The 24,140-nt window shown below is 34.7% G+C and overlaps 1 protein-coding gene across 4 annotated transcripts in view; it reads right to left on the bottom strand.

Moving 5' to 3' along the window:
- Positions 1-24,140, bottom strand: part of LOC136032330 (protein cycle-like) — a 158,159-nt gene that overhangs the window by 64,903 nt on the left and 69,116 nt on the right. For all 4 annotated transcript variants that reach the window (XM_065712643.1, XM_065712642.1, XM_065712641.1 and 1 more), the window contains exons 2-5: positions 22,282-22,560; positions 17,170-17,283; positions 9,428-9,511; positions 2,731-2,968 (exon numbers count right to left, since the gene is read on the bottom strand). In XM_065712643.1, the coding sequence (XP_065568715.1) occupies positions 2,731-2,968; positions 9,428-9,511; positions 17,170-17,283; positions 22,282-22,313 (468 nt within the window). In that variant the 5' untranslated portion in view covers positions 22,314-22,560. The remainder of the gene's footprint in view (positions 1-2,730; positions 2,969-9,427; positions 9,512-17,169; positions 17,284-22,281; positions 22,561-24,140) is intronic.

The following is a 24,140-nucleotide window of genomic DNA, read 5'->3' on the forward strand; positions in this document are numbered from 1 at the left end:
TTAAGCATAGAGCATGTACATATGTGTATATATATATACATATATATATATATATATATATATATATATATATATATATATATATATATAAACATATATATATATGTATATATATATATATATATATATATATATATATATATATATATATATATATATATATATATATATATATATATATATATATATATATATATATATATATATATATATATATATATATATATATATATATATATATATATATATACATATGTACATGCACTATGCTTAAAAAAGAAAATTAGGAATCATCTAATTTGATTCACAATTTACATCGGTGGCCTTCTTCTTCAATACGCAATCCAAATACCCCCCCCCACCTTTCAAGGAAGTTAGGTCTATATAGAAGTTGGGTGGTCAGCCTCTTTATCCTGTCTAAAAAAAATACGGTTAAGACATCCACATACATGCAAATGGTATTTATTTGTCTCCTAAAATAAATTATAAATTGTCAAACAAAACTTCTCAAAGAAGAAAAAGTCTCAAGAAGACATCCACCCCTCTCCCCTCTTTATCTCGCTCAAAGCAGCTTTTATTTTTCTCTATAAAAGTCCCACCAGGTTCCACTTAGTTAGTCCTAGCAAGCGAAACTTGTTTCATTTTTCTTCTCACAAACTTCTTTCTTTTCGGTCACCGCACCTTTCCTTTTTTTCTGAATTCTACATTTTTTTTCTGTATTCCATGTTCTTCTTTTTCTCTTCTCTTTTTCTGTATTTTTTCCCTGCAACCTCTTTTTGCCTTATTTTGTTGCTAATTTTACAGCTCACATAATTAAAAATGTCCTGTCCCTTAATAACTGTTGCTTCAATCTTTAGAAATAAATCATTCAATCTTTAGAAATAAGAGAAGGAAAAAGGGAGACTAAAATGAACATAATTTCTAAGAAAATACTGTGTAAGGCAAAACGTTTTCACTATAGTAGGCCTCTAATTAGCCACCATGCTATGGAACAGTCAGTTGAATGACAGATCATGAACGGACAATCCTACGTAGTACGTTATTCAATAATTTTTGGATAAACACAACATAACTATTGTCTTGTTGTGGCCAATGTTAGGGATTATATGATGATATGGTATCTGATAGATTCTGGGAGTAGGCCACTACGCGATTTCATATAATGCTATCTTTTTATAGTATAACTAGCCAAAGAGCATCTCGGATAACACACATAAAAAATAAATTAAGCTGCACTTTTTCATGAGGACCAAAAAACAAATATTTGCCCCCTTTCCCAAAATAGTTCGCAGAAAATTTAACCCTTTACGCAAAGTCTAAACTCTATTCTCAAGCCGTGAGACAAAAAAAAACTAGGCATAAATAGAATTACATGTAATATAGTTTTATATAATGTAAATTTATCTGAATTTTATACAGCATAATATAAATATTTTTACTAAACTAGGCGACAAACATAATTTTATGTAACATGTTATAGATTTTATACCAAACTATGTATAAAATCTGGCACGTTGTAAGAAACCTCCTGGCTGCGTACAATACCATTAACAAAATAATGTCTGTCTTTAGGGAAAAAAAAACGCAAGCTCTCTTGAGAGAATCCAAAAACCAACTGACTGATCTGATCTTCGGACACGTCATACATGTCACTTCAGAGCGAATGAACACACCCAAGCAACACTGTCAATTAAACATGGTAGGTGTTTATTTTTTTTTCAATGTTTTATGATATATTCCGGTGTATATATCTGACTGATATATCAGGGATATAAGGGGTATTTAACACATCTACATAGTACTGCATTTTGTTTCAAAGTAATTTGAATCAGGCACTGTCAAACTTGTGTAATAATTGGGCTTAAAAGCCGTTTCAACAGCGCAGCTTCTCGAGACACTGATAAAAATTGCCTTCATGCGAGCTAATGCTTACACTAAAATCGCAAAAAAAAAGTCGCACAAAATGAAAGCAATTTTCCACAATTAAAAGCAAACGTCGTCATAAGGGCAAACATTCGCATAAAAATCGCATTAAAACTTGCATGAAATGAAAAGGATTCTGTCAGTTTTTGTGATGGGTTTTTAAATAAAATGATGATGTACAAAGAAAATATGTATTGCAAAAGCTCGCGAGAAAATGAAAACAGTTTAGTACAATACAAAAAGAATAAAAAAAAAAAAAAAATTGTTTCCATTTGGGTACGTACCCGCAAGAAAATGAAAACAATTTTACACAATGAAAAAAAAAGCCCAAATACGTGCGAATACTCGCATGAAAAACACAAGAAAATTCATACGAACATGAAAACATTTCGCACGCTGAAAAAAAAGGTCTTCATGCGGTTGAATACTTAGTTCGCTTCTCTTTTCGAATCCCATTTCAAAGGCTCGTTGGAAAAACAACAAAATATTTTATTAAGAATAAATCAAAGCTTCCTATTTACTCATTAAAGAAAATGTGAAGTTCATATTCTTTTTTAGACTGGCCCAGTGAGTCTGTTTTTTTAAGAAATTTTCACAAAAGATGTCAGAAGATATAAATGTCAAAAAGACAAACCCACTTTTGTTCAAAAACCCACTCCACCAGTTTTGCTTCAAAAAATTAACTTTTTTCACTTATGCTGATTAAGAAAGATTATGTGCGTCAGTCCTTCCCTGGACTATAGCTCCTTAGCCCTTCCATAAATCATATCCCTTCCAAAGACATGCGGTATTAGCGCATAAAACTACCTGGAGGATAAGCTTCTTTGACTCCTCATCAGAAAGAAAAGCGGGCTTGTAATCACCTTCAGTATAGCTGTGAATGGAGCCACGTATTGTTTTAAGATGTTGCACTGCCATTCGAAGAACTGTGAGCTTGTCCAGCTTATGGGACATGGTGACACACAAGGGAACAACCTGGGAAAGTTCATTGATATATAGGTTCATCTTATCTCTTCGACGTTTTTCTATCTCACTGTGGTTCTGTCTAAAAAATGAATTGCATAAGGAGATAAAATAGCAATACTAATATAATAAATAAAATATATATAGTAAAATGAAGTTTGTTCGCAAAATCCACTTGGGAGGGACGATAGCAAGAGGATTGGCCAAGCCAAGATTAGTTCGAAGTGCCCTCACCCGGTGGGTAGGTGGCAGTTAGATAGCATTCTTGACGTAAGACCGAGAGATTAGGAAAATATTGACTTCGCCAAGTGAAAGAGCCTTTGTCACTCTTTGAAGTTGATTCTGCAAGAGTTCAGAATAAAAAAAAGATTTACGGATATAAAAAAAAGAGTGTTCACCCAAAACATTTTGAGAAAAATGGGGCCTAAAAATACACTCTTTTGTGTGCCTTGACCCACTTCAATATTTTTACTTTATAAATCTTGATGACAATCAGACAAAGCCGTGTCCAGGGGGAAGGGGTTGGGGTTTAAGCCCTCTCCCCCAAAATTTTTCTGGTTCATAAAAACGTACAAACAATGCATATAAATAAAATTTGACAAATTTTTTTAAAGTTTTTCTGTAACCCCCTTTCCCCGAAAAAATCCTTGATGCGCCCTTGCTAACAGAGGAATAGCTTCATTCCAAAAACTATCTATACTTCCTAGTTTCTACTATAGTTTCTTATACTTTGTATACAATTTACCTATTCTTGAGATTCTTTTTCGAATTTGTGCCGTCGCTCGAATAAATTATTATATAAATGCCTTAATTCACTGATTCACAAGCCCATTCTATATCTTTGAAGTTTTTGAATTTTTAGTGATCCTAAAAAAGGTTCAATAGAATATAAAAAAACCCCTCTTTACTAAATCAAATGATTTTGAAAAGTAAACATTGTTCTACTATCCAAGAAACAAATAAATCAGCAAGATTACAGCCAAGGGTAACAAGAGGGGTCTGACCTACTTCATCTCTTTTACACTAACAAACAGAAAAATCCTATTACTAACAACTCACTGCAACACCAAGCCACCTGAGCCCAACACAGCTACACACACTCCTCCTCCACCCCCAAAAAATAGAAAGATAGAGAGTAAACAAAGAAAACCTAACTTCTGTAACTTTTAGAATAGAAAACAACAAATTTGTCATACCTGCCCCCCTGCAAAATACATACTGGTTCAAGGACTTGCGCAATGGAGGGGCTGAGGGCCCATCCCACTCCCAAAATTATAAGTGTGCTTGAATTCCTGGGCATTTCTCATTAAATTATCAAATAATTTTTTTTTTCCATAGCCCCCCCCCCACTCCCAACGTTTTCATTATTCCCCCCCCCATGTCCAAAAATTCTGTGTTTGTGCCTGTTTTGCTGCAACTCTGCAAATCAGTTGACCTAACAGATTAAATCGAAGGGCAGAGTAAAAGGGCGCGTTTATAAGTGACAGGAATCAGCCCTAGATCCACTTTCAGGGTATGCAAGACATGCGTCGATTTTTTTCCCTTTAAATATAATTCCTTGCGATTTCTCAAAAAGCCTAGGTCAGAAAGAAAAAGCAACAAATTTGGCATATCCACTCCTGACCGCTATTATCACAAATTTCAAAAGACAGAGTAAAGGCTCATTCACATTGAAGCTTTACTAATGCCGGAAAACATCTAGCGCAAATTTGAGCGCTAGTTTGGAAAAAAAACAGGAAGATAAGTCTGCAATCAAAATTAGAATATTGGAAGCTACAGTGACGATAGTAGTCGAATATGGTTCTGAAGCATGGGCGCTCCAAAAAACGGACGAAGATTTGCTAGATGTTTTCCAGAACAATTGCCTGTGGATTGTTGTGGGTACCCGGCTGACTGACCGTATTTCATACAGTAGGCTGTACGAAAAATGTGGTTCAATCCCGCTTTCTAGGGCTATATTGAGGGAAAGGTTGAGATGGTAAGGGTACGTTCCGCGGATAAAGGATGACAGATTGCCAAAGGTTGTTCTTTTCGGCGAACCGTCGAGAGCTAAACAGAAAGCAGGTCGTCCCCGTCTGGGGTGGGAGGATGTCATAAAGAAAGATTTAAAGGAAATGGGAACTTCTTGGAAGGGTGTAAAGAGAGAGGCTTTGAACAGAACGTGCATAGCCTAACGGAAACAGGTCGCCTGCGGTTGGGGTGGGAGGATGCAGTAAAGGAAGATTTAAGGAATATGGGAACTTTCTTAGAGGCTGTAAAAAGGGAGGTTTTGAATAGATTAGGATAGAGGAGGAGCGTGCGTAGCTGTGTTGGCCTCAGGTTGAGTGGTGCTGCGATAAGTTGTTAGTAGTAGCAATAGTTTGAGCCAATCAGAATTTTTCATAGCATTTTTCAGCCAATTAGGACATTCTATATAAAATCTGCTTTGCTTAAATTAGCTTTCATAAATCCCATAACCAATAAAATTGCATTGTGAGTTATGAAGGTCTATCTTGAGATGACAAAAATCACCCAGAGATTGAGCCTACATATCATCACTTCTTGGAATCCATATGTTGAAACGTTTGAATTTATTATCACTTTACATCAAAATAATGTTTTCTAGCGATTTAACAAAAGATAATACTTTCCAATCAGAACTAAAAAATTTCGAGAATCAAATTTTTCCACTGTTTGGTTTTCAATTAGTACCAGGTTATTTATTCTTATGGCAATTATGCTGCCACCAGTGATAGAAGAATATGTAATCCTATTCATAATTTAAAGACAGTTAAAGAGCTGATTTCTAATTTGTGACAAAAATGAACCGGCAGTAGTTCAAAATATTAATGAAAATGTCCTACTACTACTAATACTACTAACAACTTACTGCAGGACCGAGCCGCCTGAGGCCAACACAGGTAAGCATGCTCCATAGATCAAAATATATATAAATAATATACTAAAATGCAATATAATATAAACCAAAATACATAAATGCTCCATAAATCAAAAATATAAAGCTTTTAGTAAAACCCTCAGTCTTTGTTCACAAAACAGATCTTCACTATAACAGTTGTTTCGACCGTAGCTAGTAGATTATATTTTAGGTATGCAGCAAAAAATGGGGTCAATTACGAAGAAAACGTTTTTGCCCCCCCCCCCCCTAGATTTTTAACTTACATTTTTGCCCACTCCCTCCCCTCCCTACATTTCTGTGAATGGCACCACCGACAGCAAAAGTTACCAATTTATATGTTTTTGGGAGTTTCATATACCTCCTCCCTCCCCTACCAGATTCTCTAACAAGGGTCTGACCTCCAAGAGCCTTAATTAACAGATATTATATTTCCGGTAGACAGCAAATACCTCCAATTTAGTTGGTCAAAATACTGATAAGGCAAAGAAAAGATGAATAACAAAAGCAAGCGAAATTAATTTATCCCTCTCTCCCTCCTTACCGAATTTTCCAAAAAGGATTGAGCTTCAACAACCTTAATTAATAGACATGACTTTGACGATAGATAATTTAGTAGGTCAAAATATTTTTGTACACAAAAAAGCTGAGAAAGAAAAAAACAAGCAAAATTTGGTCTACTGGTTTTCATCATTTCAGGCCCATCTCTCCAGCCTGGTCACATAACTTTGTTATATCGATAATATCCCTATTGTTGAAGAGAAAAACTGAAGTGGTTGGTATTGCCAAAGTATAGTCATATTTGAAAAGAACGAATACAAAAAAAAACTAATAAAGACATGAAGCAATAATTATATCCAATAAAATGTAAATACAATAACAAAGAAGCTAACAAATTAATGTTAGAAGAAAGTATATTATATTTTTTTTAATAAAAAAGAAATATTAAAGTAAATAAAATCATGAATATTACGAGTACGTGTGTTATAGGACATGTATTTATTGAGGATCAACTAAAATGGAAAAAATCATCTCGACATAAAGGTTTGAAACGAATCTTAATAGCCTGCAGCTTTCTAAGGTTTTTGACTCACAACTTTCTAATACAGAACGATTTATTTCGATGGATACAGATGTTATGCGGCTACATTACATTTATGCGGTTACGATGCACCCATTGTATAAACACATAAAAGATAAAAACAAAAAGGAAGTTTTGAATAATCTTCTACGATTTTATTGATTTTTCAACTGTTTATAATTTTAAATCGAATTCCTGATTATTGCGCAGCATACTCAATTATGGTTTTCTAAGGTTTCTGACTCACTGCTTACCAACAAAGGACGGCTGGCTGCGATGGATGAAGATATCCTCCATCTTATGAGATTACGATGCGTTTAATCAAACAGTTTAGGTAACGAACTGTAAGTAAGGAGCGTACCTGCTCAATACTAGCCGAAACTCTAAAAAACGAAATTTTGATACCAATAGATATATCAAAAGAACTGGCTTATTATGCATGATTCTCAAAAATCAGGAAAAAATCCCTTGAAATTCATAGAATTTTAACGAAAATCGCACCATCAGATTCAGCATATCGGAAAACCCTATTGTAGAGGTTTCAATCTCCTATCTGCAAAAACGTGGAATTTTGTATTTTTTGCAAGAAGAAAGATCACGGATGCGTGTTTATTTTTTTTTTTCCCCAGAAGTGATCGTATCGACCCAGTAGTCCTAGAATATCGTGAGAGGACCCACTCGAACGGAAATTAAAGAGTTCTAGTGTCCTTTTTCAGAGACAGAAAAGATTGGTGGGCAACTAGGCCTCTCTCCCGCCTGTTTTTTCCAAATATCGTCAAATCAAAATCTATGCCTTTATCAGCTATAGATCAAAATCTATAACTATACCTTTGGATATAACATGAACCCCAGCCCCAGGGGAAAGGTCTTTAGGTTGTAAAATTTCCCCATTGTTTACACATAGCATTGTTATTGGGAAGCATGTATACATTTTAGGATGGAGGGGGAACGATTTCTTGCTTACGCTTTTCCGTCTCTATTTTACGCGTGGAGTTGTTAAGGGTAATTGTCAGGGGTAAATTTTCAACGGGATTGAATTATCCAGAGGCTATTTCCGTGGGGAGGGAGATTTCTCCATGGAGGTGGGGCCAGATTTCCTGAAACTATTTTAAAAAATCAGAAATTAAATTTTAAAAAAAAACAGTTTTTTTTCAAATGAAAGTAGGCGACAACATTAAAACTTAAAACGAACAGAAATTATTACGTGTATGAAGAGGATTGCCCCCTCCCCAAACTTTGTCCCAATTTTTTAAGAACGGCTCCTGAAACACAAGGGTCGTGTGATTAGAACAATGAGAAGCTTTTCCAAAAGTACTTAAAAACATTAGAGTAAAGAGGGAGGTGTTGAGGAGGTGGCAATCCCCTTCACATACGTAATAATTTCTGTTCGTTTTAAGTTTTAATGTTGCTCCTCACTTTCAGTTGAAAAAACTAGTTTTTTTTATTTATTGCATGCATAAAGAAGAGAAAAGTTCATTGATTTTTGAACTGCTTATAATTTGAAATCGAATACTTCTTTTTGCTCATTTGCAGCTTCCTAAGGTTTATCACTGACGGCTTTCTGACGCAGGACGATTGGTTGCGGAAATGTTCCGTCTCTGAGGCTTACAATACTATGGGTGTACTTTTAGCTAAGGAGGGTAGGATTTCAGCCCCCTCTCTTCCTAATACTGCTACAAGTTTCTGCAATTTGTATTTATAAACATAGGGGGGAAATGGATATTGGTTCTACTAATATTAATAACTCATTGCGATACAGAGCCAATTGAGGTCAGCATAGCAGCGCACATTCATCCTCTATCCCAATCTGTTCGAGGCTTCTCTCTTTACCCATCTCCCATGAAGTTCTAATTTCTTTCAAATCCTTTCTTTTGGCTTTCTTAGCTTTTAAAGCTAAGGAGGGTTGGACTTCAGCCCCCTCTCTTCCTAATACTGCTACAAGTTTCTGCAATTTGTATTTATAAACGTAGGGGGTAAACTGATACAGGTTCTACTATTATTAATAACTCATTGCGATACAGAGCCGATTGAGGTCAACATAGCACCGCACATTCATCCTCTATCCCAATCTGTTCGAGGCTTCTCTCTTTATTCATCTCCCATGAAGTTCTAATTTCTTTTAAATCCTTTCTTTTGGCTTTCTTAGCTTTTAAAGCTAAGGAGGGTTGGACTTCAGCCCCCTCTCTTCCTAATACTGCTACAAGTTTCTGCAATTTGTATTTATAAACATAGGGGGTAAACGGATACTGGTTCTACTATCATTAATAACTCATTGCGATACAGAGCCGATTGAGGTCAGCATAGCAGCGCACATTCATCCTCTATCCCAATCTGTTCGAGGCTTCTCTCTTTACCCATCTCAAATAAAGTTCCAATTTCTTTTAAATCCTTTCTTATGGCCTCTCCCCACCCCGTTCGAGGATGACCTGCTTTGTGTTTGGCCGTACTGATGGCCCAAAAGCAAAATATTTGGTAATTTATAATCCTTCCTCCGTAAAGCCTGGCCTCGAAATAGAAGTTACTTTTCGACATCAGTTTACGTTTGCTTGAAATTTGTAAATTACCTGTTACCCTTTTTACGTTCATGATCGTGAGTCGGAGACATGCTTTCAGATCCATGTAGCGTCCAATCATCTTCGCTGTCAAATCTGCAAAAAAAGAAAGCTTTCTAATTAGAAAATTCATCCAACAGTCTTGATGTCAACAGATGCATTATAAAGAATCGAATTTTGATGCTTATTCAAAATAAATAAAATTCATTAATTTTAATGTTACCCATCAAAAGCTATGAGCCTGAGAAAATGTCCCAAATTTTTGAAAGTGGGGGGGGGGGCAACCCCAAATGAAAAAACACAATATTAGATTCAACATATCAGATAACCCTGCTGTAGAAATTTCAAGCTCCTATATACAAAAATGCAGAATGTTGCATTTTTTACCAGAGGAAAGATCCCTAATGCGAGTTTGTTTGTGTTTTTACTTTTTTTTTTCAGGGGTGATCGTATTGAACCAGTGATCCAAGAAGGTTGGAAAAGAACTCATTTGATCGGAATCAGAAGTTCTAGTGGCCTTTTTAAGTGACAAAAGCTAGCCATTAGCTAGCCTCCCACAGACACCCCCTTTTTCCCAGTCGCCCGATCAAAATTTGGAGATAGCCATTCTGTTCAGCATGGTCGGAAGATCTAATAACTATGTCTTTGAGGATTAATTGAGCCCCCCTCCCATAGTCCCTAGGGAAAGGACTGCAAGCTACGAACTTTGCCCATTGTTTACATACAGTATTGGTTATTAAGAAATATAGAGACATTTTTCGAGCGGAGGGGGATTTTCTGGCAGGCAAGCCAAATTTTCCGGCATAATTAAAAAAAATCTATGAGAGATTAAATAAAAAACAAGTTTTTTCAACCGAAAGTAAGGAGTAACATTAAAAATTAAAACACAAAGAAATTATTACGTATATGAGGGATGTTGTCCCTCCCTATACATTGCTCTTAACGCTAGAGTTTTTTTAATTTTTTAAAGAGCTTATTATTCTAATCAAAAAACCTCTGTGTTTGACGAGTCATTTTCGAATAACTGGAACAAAAAGTCACACTTTTTGTGTTAAAGGAAATGCCAAGAAAGGTAAGAACATCCTTAAACTTAAGGAATGAACGAAAAATAAAGTTTGAGCGAATGGGTCTGGGGACTTAGCTTAGTGCTTAGCTAGGAGTCTTAAAAAATGCGCAAAAAGTTTTCTTGTTTTGATACCAAGCCATTTTCCCTTTTCTATTTTCATTTATGCACTTTTTTGATTAAGTTGTCTTCTAGTCGTGTCTTTCTCTTCAGGGCATATAAGAAACTCGACAGGTTCTAGGTCCCTGCAACAATCTAAAGAATTAATGTATTACAAATGGGAGCTATTTTTAAATGAAACTTCTGTCATTAACTATAGCTTCTTTGATACTAATTAGTTATGTTTTTTTTACAGTTGGAGATTCTAAAACATTGCCAATAAAACAGGAATTGCAAAATCCTTGGAATGATAAAATTGAGAAAGGGGACAGACTAGAAACATCAATGAATGAAAAGAGTTTCAGTTGCCAAAATGAAGCTACTTGGAATATACAAACAGAAGTATTTACCAAATATACTGAAACCTTATAAATGCCACCCATGCAATACGGAAATAAATAAATGACCTTGAAAATAAGGCTTCTTAATAAGGCCTACTTTGAAAGCCTAATTTTGGGATAAGGAAGCCAAAGTGTAATATGTTTACGGCTTTAGAATTATACTGACTTGATAATGTGTTTAATTGAATTATATCTCCAGTAACTGTTTTTCTTTCTGGATCGTTAGCCAAAACATACTTCACGAGCCAAGTAGCATCAAAGAATATGTTTATGATGATATGTTTATGTTGACATAACAATGCGTGTAATTTAGTTAAAGTTAAGTGGTTGCGTAGTTACTGATAACACGAATGACTATCAATCAAAATTATGACCCCGGATGGAGACAAAAAATCAAAATTAATAAGATGACTAAACTTTTATTGATCGATTTAAAATCAGGCAACGTACACGGGAATTCTTTTCTGAAAAGGGCGGGGGACAAATTTAATTTTAATAAATAATGTCTGAAAATTCATAAAAATATTTCTGGAGGAGGGGCCAGACCTTGATGCCCCTCCCCCTCCATATATCCCACATCAGTTTCGTTCACTATCAGTTCATATTCAAAGCCATGTTCTTATACTTTATACCGAAAGGTTTTCTGCGCTACTTACAGCTTCACCATTTCTCCAAGGACTTCACCTATTCATTTTTTTAAAACCAAGATTAGCGACACTTATCTTACTTTGTGTAACTATCCATTTTCATGATTTGTCTTAGCCAATGTCATAGAAAAAAAAAGATACTGAAAGTCTTCTTGAACAAGTATGAAGGCCTTCAGAGAATTACTTCTTTTGATTCTGAGATATAATTATACGTGCCAACTGATCTTCAGAATCTGCTCAGCCAATATTTTCACCTGAACTTCCATGATGAACATAATCAGCTAAGAACAGCTCTCCTTGCTTCAACTCTTGCAGTAATCTTAGGATTAACATCCTCATTTGAAAGGTGATGGTTTTCTCTGAAAGGGTTATCGCCATGATTGCCGCGTGAAAAATCTCCTCAAGCGATGGAGAGGATAGCCATCGTCAGAAATTGATGCCCTTACGGGAACTCGTCAGTTATCCCGAAAACACTCACGAAGCTCAATCAGTTTGATCTGTTTAAAACTGGTTTCTCTGTCTGAATTAGGAGATAATTAGCTTAGTCTCAGTGATATAAATTACTGTAAAGGTATATTTTAACTAAATAATTGATATATCAAGTTGGTTAGGTATTTAACATAATACGTTCTGGGCGGCTTGTTTTCCATAGTCTCTGTTGTAGTTTCCATAATTTTGTTTCTAAAGTTTTATATTTTCATCATATTTCGATATATTTCATTATGATTAGGGATAAATGACAAGTACCCTCTTATTTAATCTTTTTAGCTTCAATGATGCAGTCGCCCAAAACTTACTTTTAAGTATCCCAGCTAAAAGCTAGTTACTAGTCCTATGCCTCTGACCCTGTATCCAGGCTTCGGGTGCAACCTACACGAAACAACTTAAAGATTGTTTTCCCTTCGAGAAGAAATGGACTTGTCAACAAGGTCATGATTAGTTTCTGAAGCAGAATCATAATTTTAAATCGATTTCGCTCTGGTTGTGGAACAATTACGCACTTATAATTGTAAAAGTGGACTAAACAAAACTATAATATCCTAAAGATGATATTTAGTCATATATATATATATATATATATATATATATATATATATATATATATATATATATATATATATATATATATAAGTATGTACATAAACACAGGGTGGACTGGCACCACGAAGAGGGCACCGGGTTTGGCATTTGGAAGGTGACAAGGAGGGGGGGAGCCAAACGCCATAAAAACAGGCGGGTCAGAAGGCCCTGGTCCAGAAAAAATTTGAAATGCCAATTAACCTCCCATTAATCGTTTTTGGGGCTATTTCTGCACTCGGAAAACTTATATAAACCTGTTCATTTTTATAACGGTTTTAACATTGTATTGAATGAAGTTAGCTCTCAATTAGGCCTGCTTAAAAGTTCATGTTTGTATAGGTCTACTGCATAGTATTATAGTTTCAGGCTTTTTAAGATTAAATTAAAAAACAAGTTTTTTTAGCTGAAAGTAAGGAGCGACATTGAAACTTAAAACAAACAGAAATTACTTCGTATATGAAAAGGGCTGCTTCCTCATCAACGCCCCGCTCTTTACGCTAAAGTTTGACTCTTTCTCTCAACTCTGCTTTTTAAAACAGTAAAAAACTTTAGCGTAAAGAGCAGGGCGTTGATGAGGAAGCAGCCCTTTTCATATACGAAGTAATTTCTGTTCGTTTTAAGTTTTAATGTCGCTCCTTACTTTCAGCTAAAAAAAAACTTGTTTTTTTTTTATTTTATCCCAGGGGTGATCGTATCGACCCAGTTGTCCTAGGATGTTGCAAGAGGGCTCATTCTAACGGAAATGAAAAGTTCTAGTGCCCTTTTTAAGTGACCAAAAAAATTGGAGGGCACCTAGGCCCCCTCCCACGCTAATTATTTTCCCAAAGTCAACGGATCAAAATTCTGAGATAGCCATTTTATTCAGCGTAGTCGAAAAACTTTATAACTATGTCTTTGGGGACGACTTACTACCCCACAGTCCCCGTGGGAGGGGCAACAAGTTACAAACTTTGACCAGTGCTTACATATAGTAATGGTTATTGGGAATTGTACAGGCGTTTTCAGGAGGATTTTTTTGGTTGGGGGGAGGAGTTGAGATGAGGGGGATATGCTAGGGGAACTTTCCATCGAGAATTTGTCATGGGAGAAAAAAATTTCCATGAAGGGAGAGCAGTATTTACTAGCATTATTTAAAAAAAAAATTAAAAAATAAATATGAAAAAGTTTTTTCAGCTGGAAGTAAGGAACAGCATTAAAACTTAAAACAAACAGAAATTATTACCCATATGAGGGGCTCACCTCCTTCTAATACCTCGCTCTTTACGCTAAAGTATTTTTAGTAATTTCAACTATTTATTCTACAGCTTTTGTGATTCAGGGGTCATTCTTAATGAATTGGGACAAAATTTAAGCTTTAGTGTAAAGAGCAAGGTACTGACGAGGGGGCGACCCCCCTCATATATGGAATAAAAACATGATAATAAAAAAGTTCTTTACGTAAGCTAATTTATAAGTTACGTAAATATTTTACTAATAAAAAGATTCGTAAAAAATTAAAAGTTCTAGTTGCCTTTTTAATTAACCAAAAAATCGGAGGGCAACTAGGCTTCCTCCCCGCTCTTTTTTTCTCAAAATCATTCGATCAAAATTATGAGAAAGCCAATTTAGCCAAAAAAAAAAAAAAATATGCAAATTTCGTTTTGATTATTCCTCTGCGGAGAGCCAAAATCAAAACATGCATTGATTCAAAAACGTTCAGAAATTAAATAAAAAAAACAAGTTGTTTTAACTGAAAGTAAGGAGCGACATTAAAACTTAAAACGAACAGAAATTACTTCGTATATGAAAGAGGCTACTTCCTCATCAACGCCCCGCTCTTTACGCTAAAGTTTTTTACTGTTTTAAAAAGAAGAATTGAGAGAAAGAGTCAAACTTTAGCGTAAAGAGCGGGGCGTTGATGAGGAAGCAGCCTCTTTCATATACAAAGTAATTTCTGTTCGTTTTAAGTTTTAATGTCACTCCTTACTTTCAGTTAAAAAAAACTTGTTTTTTTATTTAATCTCTATTTAAAGCAAGGTCGTGGATTTTTTTAAATTTCAATTGCCTTCCCAAAAGAATGTGGGAAGATATTTGCTTCAAATACATGATCTGGATTTTTAACAATGCGGAGGGCCAAAGCAGGATCAATATATTTATTTTTATTTTAAATTTCACATCTCAGAAAGATCTTGTATTCATGCTGCTTTTCCCAGGGAGTGGGCGTTTACCTCCCCCCACCCTGGAATCCTCCCCCTCTCCCGTAGAAAATTCCCCTATTTTAGCTCTAAGGGAGAGATGGTGAGAGGGTGGAGGTAGAAGTTAATATATAATCCTAAGGGCCTTATCAAGAACTTTCGTTGGGGGTGGGGGGGGGGGGGGCTTTGGAACAGGAATGGTCACCTGAATCAGAATCTAAGTCTTAAGAAGTGGAGCTATATTTTCAAGCAAGTGCTGATGAAGACAGTCTTAATGACTGTGAAAGTGACTGAATGTTCCACTCTTATGATCCAGGTCTTAGTTAATCAAAATCTTCAGTGTTACAAACCTATTTTGTACTTGGATTCGGTACTTTTATAAATAAATGAAAAATAATATGTATATGATATGAGGAATGTGGCTGAATGCGGCTATTTAAATAAACAAGGCTTTTAGGGTAACACTTCTTAGGTTTAAATGTAGAAAAAAAGACTAATTTCATTTTACCCCCAAGTAATTGTAAATTTGATTTATTTATTTTATTTTTCTTTTTTTTTTCTTTTACAAAATGCATGTCCGAAATCAGGCACTGTCCAATTTCTGAGGCATTACCATAGACACAAGATTACCAAAAGGATAAACTAGACAGTTAATTAAATTGATAAAACTCTAGATGAAGGGATGTTACCATTTTTAAGGTAATACCCAGGAAAAATCAGAGTCATTAGAAAATTCCACTAAAAGGTGTAAGTTATGCTTAAAAAGAAATACTCAACTAGTGTTGTCAAACAGTTCGTGGCAACGAACTGTAAGTAAGAAGCAGCCCAGCTCCACAGTAACCAAAACTCTAAAAACGGAATTTTGATACCAATAGGTAAATCAAAAAATTGGATTTTTATGCTGATTTTAAATATACAAGTTTAATCAATTTTATTCTTACCCATCAAAAATTACGAGCCTGAGAAAATTTACCTTATTTTCGAAAAAAGGGGAACCCTCCCCCTAAAAGTAATAAAATCTTAATGAAATTCACACCATCAGATTCAGCGTATCAGACCATACTATAGATGTTTTAAGCTCCTATTTGCAAAAATGTGGAATTTGTATTTTTTGCCAGAAGAAAGATCACGGGTGCGTGTTTATTTGTTTTTCCCCCCCCGCGGTGATCATAACGACCCTGTGGTCCTAAAATATCGTGAGAGGGTTCACTTGAGGGAAAATCAAAAGTTCTAGTGCCCTTTTTAAGTGACCAAAACAAGGGGAGAAATTACGTTGAAGGATCTAACCATGGAGGAATTTTTCTTTGGGGAAGATAATTTTTCCATGAAGGGGCGCCGGATTTCCAAGCATTATTTAAAAAACGATCAGAAATTAAATGCAAAAAAACAAGTTTTTTCAACTGACATTAAGGAGCAACATTGAAACTTAAAACGAGCAGAAATAATTACGTATATAAGGGGTCCGCCTCCTCGTCAATACCTCACTCTTTACGCTAAATTTTTTTTAGTACTTGTGATTCAGGGGTCATTCTTAAAGAATTGGAATAAAACTCGAACTTTAGCGTAAAAAGCGAGGTATTGACGAGGGGGCGAACCCCCTCATATACGTAATAATTTCTGTTCGTTTTAAGTTTTAATGTTGCTCCTTACTTTCAGTTGAAAAAACTTGTTTTTTTTTTTTTATTTAATACCTACAAGGCTTTAATTTAATTTAGCAGATTCATGGTGGTTAGAATTGCGGCCACAGTCAGGACTATTTTGTCTTAAAGAGTGGCAGTTAATGGTAAATTGTTTGTTTAATTTTGATGTTTTGGATGACAATAAAAAAAATGTCTATGTCTATGTCTAAAAGGCAAGTCTAGTCCGTGGCGCGCTGCACATCACCATTGCACTAATTGGTGAAACAACAAATAGCATTAAAGTGAGACTACTGCCCCAAATACTATTTTTCAATTTTTTCTCATTTATTTTTGTTTTTGTCCAGGGCATTAAGTGTTGCTCAAGATTTTTCAAGAAGCTGAATTGCTCAAATTGAATTGCCAGGGTGTTAAAACCTCTATTAGCCTTACTCATAGAACTCTCTTTAAACCTTAAGGCTTTGAAGTTTGTTGAACCTTGTTCACAAATAATGTTCACAAAGCCCAGGAAAAATGGACTAAGCTTATCTTATAAACTTTTTTTTTTGGGGGGAGGGGATTGAGGAAAAAACAAACAGAGAGCAAAATAAAAACAGCAAAATGCAAAACAAGTACCCTCAACCATTTCAGGCCTTATAGATGAAGTTACATACCCAGTTAAATCTTCACTGATCACACTGGCCACAGATGAAGAAGCAGATAATAAACGGGAGTATTTCTTTTCACTAGGGCCAGCTTCGCCATACGAACTGCTTGGTGTTTTATCCCTTAAAACAAAAGCTAAATAACATTTTCTCAAAATTATGAAGGTGGCTCAGTATAAATGTAGCTTAAGAATAAGAAACAGAATTAGTTGAGCACCGAAAAAAATATCACAATATAGAGAGAAAACATAACAAAAACACGAAGAAATAACATAAATAAGTCTGTAAAGGTCAAGTAAAGCCCGAAACACTTAACTATTTTGGATTATTATCATTATGGATGGACTCACAAAAACTGAGTCAATGACCATTGTCTTTGCGTAAAAAAGTAATAATAATAATAATGTAACATCCATTGCCACTGAGCTATAGGCGCCCTCTAAAACGTACCTCTCAGATCTTGGCATTTTCTTTTTAACTCTTTACAGAAGTGTTTTCCTTGGCAGTGTGAAGGAGTCCACCACTGCTCCTCCCCCCCATCACGAAAACTCACCTGCCACCTTCAGACCAGTCTGGGCAGGCAATGCACGCCTCCCAAAGAGGGGAGAGTCCCTCACTACTCGCCAGCCATCAATGGCAAGTGTCATTTAATCCTCAGAACCGATTCTAGCCACAAAACTTTTTTCTCCCACCTCGGAAAAACCATAGTCCTTTGAGTATGTGATCTTTTTTATATTAGGATTTTCTAGAAGGTTGCAGAAAATGACCACATTTTCCATCATCCTGGTGATAGAAAATGTAACTAAATTTAAAATATAAGTATTAAATAGCAATACAAAACCCATAATTGCTGAACAAGTTAATTACGATAAAAAATAGTAACAATAAATAAAGAAAAATATCATATTCCGTTAAGAATGAAAATTAAACAGAACACATTCGGAAGACGAACATATTGATTTGACTTTTTTTACTTACATAATAAACAAAAATATAAACTATTACAGATATAAATCACTACGCTAGGGAAAACACACATGAAAAAGAATATATTGATAAATAAACATTCCAAAAATTTTCGTACGACACAAAGACTTCTGTAACATAGGAAATAGTTTGGAAACTTCTGTTCAGAAAACACGGGCTTTTAAGTAAAACTCAAAAGATAGAAAAGATAGGCATAAGACCATAACATAACTATATGGTCTGAAAGTCTTTCTCGGTTGAAGAAGTAATACATAATGATGATAATAATAGTTTTTAGCAGAGTGAGTGGCAAAAGAATTGTTCAGCGGAGACAAAAAGGGCGATGAAATCATTCCATCTCAAAGCATACTAATGCAGAGTAATAGAAATCTATTTTTTTAGTGGAGCCTGTAGAAGTGCTCTCAATTATAGAGGGGTCAACTATATAGAGGCATTCTGAAGCTTCTGTAAATCTTTGGTGGCTGATCATGGATATAAAAATTAAAAAGTTTGGTTAAAAAAATTGAATCAAAAAAGTTTATTAAAAATAAATTAATAAATTTTATTCAAAGGTTGACTCACGAAGTTACTTAAAAACCTAGAATTGCAGCTGAAAATAAAAATAAACTTAAGGAATGTTCTTGGCTATACAGGGGCATCTAGCTATGCCGAAAAAAATATCCAATCAGTTAGTAGATGATGTTCTTTTTTAGTCCTTCTATGCTTATTTCTTCCTTTTCCCTTTTTCCACAAAAGCCTTTTACGTCTCGAAGGAAAAAGCGATTAATTAAGACAAGCACAAAATTCAGCCACACAATGACTCATCCGTAAGTCTCAACCGTTGGAAAACGGGGTTGTCAAATGTATTTACTTGAATCTACGATTCTTTGATTCTCGTAAACTGCTTAGGTAAGACCTTTGTGAGAATTGCCATGATTGGCCAGATTGTCAAAGGACCCACCCCGTTAGAGCTGCAGCGTCTTTATTGTGTTTTTATTTTTTCAAGCTTTCGAGTTGAGTTACTAATAGTTGATTGTTATGCGTACAAGACACAAACACAACATGAATATTATATAATTATAATAACATTTATGCTATTAAAAATTTAAATAATTTTTATGCTGTGGTACAAGAAGACAATATTAAGTTTTTCTTACAGTGCCTATATTTATCTACTAGCCTAGGTTGAACGATCTTTTGCTTTAGGAGAATTCGTCTCCTATTGTTTTGAGTATAGATAAAAGCTGCCTATTCAGCTGAACCTGAAAAATACCCCCTCCCCAAGCATAGCACCGAAAGAAGCGGTTTAAAGTAGTGATTGCAGCAAAAAAAAAAAAAATCTAAAAGAAATTCCAAAATCTTTATAGGTTCTTTTAAAAAGGGAGTGGAGTGCAGGCATCATTATTACCACATCCCCTCGTTTACCTTCTATACTGGTGTTCTTTCTTATTTATTTTTCTTATTGCCATATTAGGATATATATATTTTCTATTATTGACACATTTGTTCTCACTTACTCAATTCTCTGAACGGTGTGTTTTATATTTTATGGTATTGACTTATCTTAATAACTTTTGTTATTGGATTGATAATTTATTTGATTAATATTACGTATTTATTTTCACTTTGTCCTTTGGTTATAGCCAAGAGAAGACAGGTAATTTGTGTGCCAAAGTTTCAAGGTGAATCTTGGAAAAAGGGCAAGAAAGCGTTAGACGAAAACTTAAAGAGCCAATGAAATAAGGAATTGAGCGGGAAACTCAGCAGTTGGTATACAATGGTATTTCAAAAAATACGCAGTATTATTTTTAATTTTCATCCATAGTTCTATGAAGATTAATTTTTCTATAATAATTTTTCAACAGAACTTCCATCAATGTTGGCGCACTTCTACAGACGATGCTTCCATCTTTTAAGACCGTTCATGAAGAAAAGAAATCAGGAAACCGCTTTACGAACCATGCTTTGCTGAGTCTGTTCCTTTATCAGTAAGCGTACTATTCAAATGAACGTCTTTCAACTTTTTTCTTTAGTTTTAGGATCGAAAAATTCAGATGAGGCTTGATTTCAGATTTAAAATGACTATCGCAGCAAATTCAATTGAAACTCTACTCCACAGACAGAAGGGCATGCGCCCATCCCCCTAAATTTAAAAAATATCTTATTTGGGTATTTTCATTGAAAAACACCTTTTTTGGAGTATTGTCATTGAAAAAGAAACACAACCTTGCCCCCCCCCCCGCTAATTTTCTTGATTTAGCAGCTCTGATGGGCGGGTGGTAAACCCCGCTCAAAATATGAGCCATATATTTGCTGCCTCTTCTTCTTAATAACTGCTATTAAAATGGACGCCTTTCAACTTTTCTCTGAGCTTTGAGGAATAAAAAAAAAAGGCCAGATGGGACTTGATCTAGGTTTTAAGATGGATGTCGGAGCAAGCTCCACAGAGACTCTATCAAACTTTCTTTGGTAACGTGTGAGGAAAACGCTGGAGCGAAGTCTTGACGGAAGAGGAATCCCGGGCGGAGCTTTCATGAACCCTTTTTAGCTAATTCTGCTCTCAATTTCCTCGAACATCTACATAATAAGCTTCGGGGACAGTTTATCAACCTTATAAAAAGTTTACAATACAGCTATATCAGAGTTCCAGCAATCTTGTTGACACAAATTTCTTGTGTTTTTTTAGTGTCCCTTGTATATGGTAGTGCCCATATTGTCTCAATTACCCAAAAGTCTTTTTCAACAAACTTAGTCTTCTCGACAAGCCATATTATTATATAGCTTATATATTGTTATTGGAACGAAGATCTGAACTATTGTTCCGTAAAACAGAAATCGAGCCCACACACAAGTTGTGTTTTCTAGGAAGGGAAGACCTATGTTATACATTATGTTAGTAAATAATAAAATATATTATATACTGCATGATAGTATATAATGTTATATAAAACATTCTTTAAAACATAAGTAGAGGCTACATATAAGTATGTTTCCTTGGACGGGAGGCGAAAATTTGCTCTTTTATATGAAATTATTTCATATAAATACAAATTATACGACATTGTGATGCTAGACATTATTAACATATAAGATATAACATATAATATAAGAAATTATAACATATAAAAAGAGTTTCACCCACGGAATCTCTCAGTCAAACGGCTCAATCCTAGAATAAAGTAACCCTATCTGTTTTTCATTCAAATTTTAAGTGCAGCAATATGTTTTGATTCGAATTTGTTTCTGTCACTGCAATACTTACGTGTAATTTTTTTTCTTCTTTGGGAAAATTCCGAACAGAAGTTTAACTTTTTCTCTTCTTTGAAGAAATTCAGTACTAAAGTGTAACTTTTTCTCTTCTTTGGGAAAATTCAGAACTGAAGTGTAACGTTTTCCTCTTCTATGGAAAAATTCAGAAAAAAAAGTTGAATTTTTTCTCTTCTTTTGGGGAAAATCAGAACAGAAGTGTAACTTTTTTCCCTTATATGGAAGAATTCAGGAGATAACTTGCATTTTTTTTTCTCTTCTTGGGAAAGATTCAGAACAGAAGTGTAGCTTTTTTTTTCTTTGGAAAAATTCAGAGCGGAAGAGCAACTTTTTTCTCTTCTATGGAATGTCTATATCTTTTTTTCTGTCGGTCCATATGTCATTGTGTCTTTTTGTGTTTCTAACTGTGTGTCTTGTTTTTATCTGTCTGCAAGTGTGTCTGTCTGTGTGTTTGTAAATGTGTCTGTATGCCTGTTTGTCTGAGTACTTGTGCGTCTGTTTGTGTTTCCTTGTGCAGATGTGTCTTTTTGTTTGTCTGTCTGTGTGTCCATGTGATACTACTACCCGCTATACTTAACACCCACCCCACCCCTAATAAGCAAATATATAGCCCCTATTTGTTTCCAAAATACTTTATTTTCATCATTTTCTGTGATATTTCATTAAGATTAGCCAGAGAAACAGGTTCTACTTAGATGAAGAACCTAACATAAGCACTATAACATACAAGTACAGTCTCCATTTCTGCGAACAAGATAACAGTATACGGATACAGTAATGTATACAGGATTACAGATATAATAATAATAATATGATAATATTAATATAATATTATATATAATAATAAAGAAAGAGCAAAAACTTAAAATGCTAATAAAATAGACTTACGAACTTTTGTCAGTCCTTTTTCTTCCAGTCATTGAGTGTTCTTTACTTTGCTCATGGGGTAAATAAATATTCTTGGAATCGTATTCACTTTGAGCACTCACTGTTTGAGAGTGTGGTCCAGTCGCAGTTAAGTTATGAAAGATTCCAGCCTCGCAGTTTCCTCCCGAGTCAAAAGTGTAATTTTGTACGGCACTAGACGGATTGTTGCAAATTAACGGGTAAAGTTCTCCAAAATTATTGCTCCAATCAAGAAGCGAGGGTGAAGATCCGTACTGAGATCTAGAACAATATATGTGTATAAAATTGTAATGAACTATAGAATTGGAAAGTCTTTATATATAACATAAATTCTTTAAAATGCATATATAATCATAAATACAAATAAAAAGGCCATTGCGGAAATATCTTCGAATTCCTGGTGTACAATAGTTACTCCACGAATCAGTTTACCGCGTGCGAAGATCCGTTATATATATATATATATATATATATATATATATATATATATATATATATATATATATATATATATATATATATATATAGCCTACATATTTTATAATCTCTGGGAAGAAATATTACGAGTCAAAACGATTATGCTAAAGGTTACGAGAAAAATGAGATCATGTCGCTTTTCGACTTTTTTTTTTTTATTCCTATATTCGCAGCTCCAATAACTTAAAGTTGTCTGATATTCCGCTGTTCCTTCACCTTGTTTCGAAACCTTTTTTTTAAGATTTTATTCGGCAAGCACGACAAATTAATGCATCTGAAGATACTGTAATTAAGCGAGCGTATCGTATTATTGCATCCAAGTTAAATATGATGGCAAAACAAGGTCAAAATTTATGTTTTGGGGTGAAACGACATGGCACGGATAATACAGAGCCTATGAAACTGACCAAAACTGGAATTTCTAAATTTTACTGAGTCAGCTACAATTAGTTTGTATGCATCGGCTTCTGCAGGGAAAACAGCTTAAAATTGCATATATTGTTCTACGGGCTGTCAATGATCCTGATTATATAGGGAAAAAATGTTTTTCATCGATGGACCAGGCGGTACCGGACAACCATTGGTTTATGAAACCTTATATCACATTCTGTGTGGCGAAAATTGAAAAGTAAAATATTTGGCTTATACAGGAATAGCATCGACTTTATGGCCATTTGGACTAACAACACACAAGAACTTTCGTTTGAGAGTTTCGCTTTTCTCACATTGAATTTCCAGCATAAAAACTGGTTGAAACAAAGCTTTAGAATTAGATCAAGAAATTTTCCTTGACGAAGTACCGATGTTACCTAAGCACGGCTTACAAAATATGGATCAGTTGTTGCGGTTTACTGCAAACCCAAACTTTACCCCAGCCCCCTTCCATCCAACGGATGTCCGATGAAGTGCTGACAATAAATAACGGAACAATTAACCTCGCTTTCACTTCCAACCAATTTTGTATTCAACATCCCTTTCTAGTTAAAATGCTAAAGAAAAAATTTTGAGATTCCTTTTTATCCTCCCTCAAAGAGGTCAGTCGATTTAACTTCCTCTTTTTGGACTTTATAGGATTAAATCGTCAGAAAATCGAATGTCCGTTTAGAGATACGGCATTCATCATATGCAAAATATGTTTCACAAAATAGGTATTTTCAGTTGACATAGGCGAAGATTACATTTCTGTTCTAAAATATTGACCTAAGACTTCAACAACAACAAAAAAAAAAAAACAATTTAAAAACAGTCTGATCTACAACTTCACAAAAACCTAAAATGTATTCTTTGTTCTTGCTATTGTGGCCTTAGGATTGTGAAATTCGGGATTCCTCAAGGTACCATCCTGAGTCCTCCCTTTTCCCTTA

Source organism: Artemia franciscana, chromosome 10 (assembly GCF_032884065.1).
Source record: "Artemia franciscana chromosome 10, ASM3288406v1, whole genome shotgun sequence".
Taxonomy (NCBI): Eukaryota; Metazoa; Arthropoda; class Branchiopoda; order Anostraca; family Artemiidae; genus Artemia; species Artemia franciscana.